A 5,855-nucleotide genomic window follows, 5' to 3' on the forward strand; every position below is an offset into this window, starting at 1 on the left:
AGAATTCCGTAGGTGTAGCATTTTTGTCCGCAGATCGAGCGAGATAGCACCACCACACATATTAACTTGCAGCGTCGTCCTAGGGAACCGATCGGAGGAGAGACTACCGCACCGGTGTGACCTCGCCGATTGCCCACAAGGGTACCAGCTGATGAGGCGGCCGCATGCTTGCCGCTCCGTCTTCCTGTCTCGGAACTGCGGTGTTACCATGATCTGCCCACTCCAACTTGAAGCGCCGACTAAGGAAAAGTATACTGTATGTACGCATATACATCAGCAAGTCAAACAATGAAAAGTTGTGCCATGAAAGTTATACCCTATGTATACCAGTAGTTGTTCGTGCAGAATAGTAGGACCTAGCTAGCTATGATGGTTGTCACTATACATTGTCAATCGTTCTTTCTATCGCTTCGGGATTTTTCTTTTTGTTCCTTTGCTAGCGTGCTTCTTTGTGTGTGTTGGCTGTGTGCATCTTAGTTATGCAAAGGTCGGGTGTAGCTCATTATAATTGTATCCCTTAATGCTATATTTTCAGTCAATAAAGCCACTCTTTATCGAAAAAAGCTAAGACCCGCCATATTAACTCTCAAAAGACTTGTCCTGAGTTGAACGACAAGGTCAAGGAAATTACACATGATCCAGCTTTTGTTGCAGAATATCATGTTCACAGCGGGAGTAGTACATTTCGTGCCGTTTACTAGCTAGAGCAAAAGAAATGTAAACTTCATTAGTCATTGTGTGCCTTTCTTCTAGCTACTAATAAATATAGTTTGAAAGATATATCTATGGAAGAGACGATCACAACACATACATGTGACGTTCTAAAAAAACACATACATGTGACCAGTCTCAATTGCGACTAGAAATATATTTCATATCTGGTTTGTACATCGTGTTCAGAGAACTGAGCATTAATTTTAATTCACTTCCAATAATTTTTGTCCACTTTCTGGACCGTCTGCAGAAAGTCAGTACATGCAAACTTGGCATCGCTCAATCCAGCGGTTATGCATATGTACTAAAGTTAATACAAAGTTGAGTCATCTATTTTGGAACGAAGGGAGTATACAAGACCACTTAATCTTGTCTCTGAGTCAAACAAACTGTTTTCTTTGTTTGACCATGTTTAGTAAAAAATATCAGCATCTGCTCTATCAGGTACTGTACATGTCAGATATGTTTTCCTGTGAACTTGATAGTTTGACTTATACAAAGAGAAGATTAAATGGCCTTGTATACATAGACGGAAGGAGTACTAATCGACGCATAACACACTAGACCGCAGTGAACATATGTACATTACGTGACATCTGCTTTTTTCTCAGCATTTTTTATCTAGGTTTCATCCCATGTCCAAAATGTGAGTTTGCTAAAGTTTCTTTGGTCATCTCCCTGTGACCTTGCGTGAATGCAGATCAACCTAGACCTCATGCCCCATCATCAAGCAATAGGAATGGGTAGTCATCAGCAAGTCCAAGAGGGCATGATAAGGAGTCTCACGGTGCCGGAAAACCGAAGTCTGCAGGAACAAAAAACAAGTGAACTATATAGTTTCATACTCATGGATGGTAACAATTTATTGTTCTACTTATGTACATACTGCACACGTCAAACACTTTGTCTTATTCAAACCAATCTTGTTTTTTCTGAGGCAAGCTACGATGTGTGTAGCAGTTCAATTAGGTGAAGCATCGAAAAGATCACAGCCGTCTGATCTTCGATCGACATACTCTGTCTCTAAAACAATGAATACTAGTATATGTGTATTGTACTCTCTGATAAGTTGATTGTAATTAAGTCGCTACGTAGGGAACTAAGAGGAATATATGAATCAGTTACATGTAACGGTGTGTAATTGACTCTCGACGAATTTGCACGCTGCCCCTAGTCCATATGTATCTTGTGTTGTATTGAGTTCACATATATTGTATTTCGGATTTGGGGTTGTACTAATAAGTATTCGAGTGTGTGCAACTCACAGAAATTATTCGTTTATCTTAAAATATTTTACATGGATGTTAAGGAACTAAAGGTGCTCTACGATATGTTGTTGCTCCAAATACTTGGGCGCAGGGGACAGCAAGGCTAGCTAGAACACACGAGCACTTGCAGCACACGTCAGCAAGGACGATGAAAGGCTCCTGCCCTGGCCCTGAACCTCACATCTAACACGGTGTTATGAATGCGCACGGCAGAGCGGGTGCCAGCCCAACTGTAGGTAAGTTTGATTCTTCAGTCTAGGTGGTCGGGTGGGACCAGGCCCGTCTCCTGAAATTTGCAGGCCAGGGCAAAATGAAATATTAGGCCCTATATTGTACAAAATGCATATAACTAAAGAACTAATAAAACTTAAACTTAGTGTTTTTGTAAAACATTAATGCATGATTTTTCTGTTTTGTAAACCGAGCAAGAATCATGTGAATGAACTCCTATTCTCGAGATAACAACATAGAAAACACCAAACCTTAATTCGAACGAGCTACTATCTTAAAAAATTTGGAGCATGACAACCTGAGCAACTCGCCAACTGTCTTGCCCAAACAATTTGACTGTAGCGCAAAAGATGAAAATAACAAAATTAGTGTAATGATGCACGTGTACACAAAAGTTAAAAAAATTGTTGAATATAACTTTTGCCAAGATAAACTGGTGGTTTTATTTAATATTTTGCATACTTTTTAACAACTATTCTCAATATACAGACCAGAACAACTTGGTCAGACCGTACTGATTATAACTATTTGAGTATCTGTACCTCTCAAATGAATTTCGAATTGGACCGATGGTTTGAGATATAAAGCATTTTGAATATTGAATTTTGATGAAAACTTTGATGACATCAGTTTTTTTTCGTATTTTCTACATGCATGCATATATATAACGAGGTATTCATTCTGAACGTCAATGGTTTTATTTGTGCAGCTCGCAATTCAAGTATTTCATTCTGAAATTTTATAAACATACACATTACATGCTTGGATTTTAAGGTATGCATGTAGCTTGGTCTCCAAAATGCCCAACTCGGCAGCGATTGCAAAATGCATGCACTATGTTTTTATATAGTAGTCATATTGTACTTGGGATTGTAGTAATTATAAGTATCTTAGTGTGTTTACCCCACACGCTATAGCGTTTAGACGACGTCCTGCGCTAAGAATCTTTGGTCCAAACCAAACTTTTTAGTAGCCGGCTATAGCCCAGCTATAGCGGGGCTATAGCCCGCTAAACTTTCGAAATAGCTGGCTATAGGAGCTGATTTGGAGGGCCACCGCTATTTGACATAGCCCGCTATTTAAAACATTAATCCAAACACACGAACAAACATTTGAAATAGCGCGCTATAACATCACAATGGCGTGCAATAGCACGCTATAGGTTTAGAAAGGGTCCGCCGCTAACAGGCTAAGTGCTATTTAAAACTATGATTTTATCACGCATGGTAAGGAGCTCTCTCTCTCTCTCACCTCCGGTGTGACTTCCAGGTTGCGGCCCAACCGATTCCTGAATCGAGGTGCAGGGGTAGAACTTTGTACAAGGATTCCTGAATCCAGGTGGCCTTGTAGGACTTTCAAATTAACAGGTACAGGTAGGACGCACCATTCTATCTACCTGTCGTTCAAAGTTTGCTACACACGATTCTTGTATCTATTGGTTTCCCAAGACGTTTCTTCGTCTCCACGTTGACGCATGCATTCTTAGTCTGGCCGCGGCTATAGCTACAAGCGTACGTACGTGGGATTGCTGACTCCATGTGCAATACGTACCTACCTACCGACCAGAAAAATCTTCTATAAATATAGCTATAGGCTCATGCACGGCGCAACCATCTAGCTCCCCATAGCCGCCTCCCGGGGCCTCGTAACCATGAAGCTCATGCCGACCGTCTTCTGCCTTCTCCTCGTCGTCCTTGCATTGGGTGGTAATGCACATCATTAACTCATTACTGCCTTGCTTTAGCTTTTAGATATTCCTTGCTAGCGCGATCTACAAGTATACATGTTAGTTCGACCACGTCATGTTCTTCATGCATGCACTAAGACATGATTGATCTACGTTACAGGGGCTCGTGTGGAGGCTCGAGGCACACCTTCGGCTGATCAGGGGTCAAAGAACCAATGGTCCAGCATGTTCGTCTTCGGCGATGGCTTCGTCGACAACGGCAACCTCCCAAAGACCGACACATGGCGTCAATGGAGCTATCCCTATGGCTCCTATCTCAACTCCCGTGGATCTACGACTCCTGTTCCAACTGGACGCCTTTCCAACTATTGGATTCAATCTGACTTCATCGGTACGTAGCTAGATATATACTGGTATGCTAGATAGAAAAAATATTTTTGAGCACGTACAACCTTATATCTAAGACCATCCAAAATAATCCATCATATCAAGGCTCTAGATCATTTAGTTCTGACCCTTACAATCTTATATGTGTTGTACTAAAAATAATCCTTCATATTTATTGATTTATTTCCCTTGCAGCAAGGATCTTGGGCCTCAATGAAGCCCCTCCATCGTACAGGCTCACGCCACATCTATCTTGCGACCCATCTGGCATGACCTTTGCTTTCGGCGGTGCTGGCGTCTACGAGGTGCCGGACAAGAAGGTGCCGACCCTTGCAACACAGGTTAATGCTTTCACGAGGCTACTTAATACTGGGGTCATCTCAAAACAACAGCTTCAGAGCTCCGTCGCTCTCGTCTCCATCTCCGGCAGTGACTACATGACTGGTGCCAACGTCGACAATGCCTTCTTGAGTAGCTTCGATGATGTGAGTAGTAGTTAGCAGACTCAAACTTGCAAACACTAACCAGTATGCAATTACTATATACCCAGCTTCTTACCAAGTAACATCTCTTGCATGCAGATTGATAGTTATATTGGGAACGTGACGACTGAGATTGCGAAGAACGTGGGGAAGCTACAGAGGCTAGGTGTGAGAAAGGTACTAGTGAACAACATGCATCCCATTGGCTGCACGCCTTTGCGGACTAGTGCGAACAACTACACGACATGCGACCTTCTGGCAAACTATGCCGCAACTGTGCACAACAACAATATAGAACACCTGATGGGGAACAAGAATAATGCCCACATGCTGGACCTCTACACTGCCTTCACTGACATCGTTAATCACGCCCCGGGTAAGTACTCGTACTTTATATGTCTGCACGCGCATGATGCAAATTAAGTCTGGTTTCACATGTATGCACTTTATTCAACGTCTGTTGGAACTGTGTGTATGCAGGTGAAGGGTCGGAGCAGTCAAACAATTTCAAGCGCAAGCTGACACCTTGCTGTGAGGCTTCCACCAAGCTGGGGTACTGTGGACAGGTTAGCCCTTCAGGGAAGCGCCTCTACAGCCTATGCAAGAATCCTGCCAAGAATTTCTACTGGGATGAGACTTACCCGACGACCGCTGGGTGGGAAGCTGTTACAGAGGCACTAGAAGAACCTTTGAGGGAGTTCCTAGATCGGGACTATGTTCCATGATTTCTTTGTAATTTAGGTTTGGATCGATCCGTTGCTTGTTGGTGCAATATCTTTTTGTTAGGTTAGCCTAGATAGTATTCATATTTAGGAAGAAACTTGTGAGTTTTTATAGCCTTGTATTCCATGAAATTTTGTCTAGTGAGCTTAATGTTTTAAGAAAGTTTGTCATACTATATATGTTGAATCTAGCATGGATCTATTTGAGGAGCACGGGGGAGTTGCAGCAAACGAGAAGGTGCTTGGATGATGGGTTCTATTTGAGTAAAGAGTAGATATATAGCTCTGCATGTGCGATCTTTGGTCTCAAAGACTGCGGCTTAGTCGATTGAGGTAACGCTCCACACCTAGTGGTAGCACGGGT

General features: G+C 42.4%; 1 protein-coding gene across 1 annotated transcript; it reads left to right on the top strand.

Annotated features, from left to right (window-relative positions):
- Positions 1 to 3,864: 3,864 nt before the first annotated feature.
- On the top strand, positions 3,865 to 5,678 carry LOC147962275 (GDSL esterase/lipase At3g09930-like). The gene is made up of 5 exons (XM_087535675.1): positions 3,865 to 3,919; positions 4,061 to 4,291; positions 4,483 to 4,772; positions 4,869 to 5,145; positions 5,250 to 5,678. The coding sequence occupies exons 1-5, from the start codon at positions 3,865 to 3,867 to the stop codon at positions 5,492 to 5,494; spliced, it is 1,098 nt and encodes a 365-aa protein (XP_087391801.1). The 3' UTR covers positions 5,495 to 5,678.
- The last annotated feature ends 177 nt before the right edge of the window (positions 5,679 to 5,855 follow it).

This window comes from Triticum urartu, chromosome 7A (genome assembly GCF_056163025.1).
Source record: "Triticum urartu cultivar PI428250 chromosome 7A, HENAU_Tu73, whole genome shotgun sequence".
Lineage (NCBI taxonomy): Eukaryota > Viridiplantae > Streptophyta > Magnoliopsida > Poales > Poaceae > Triticum > Triticum urartu.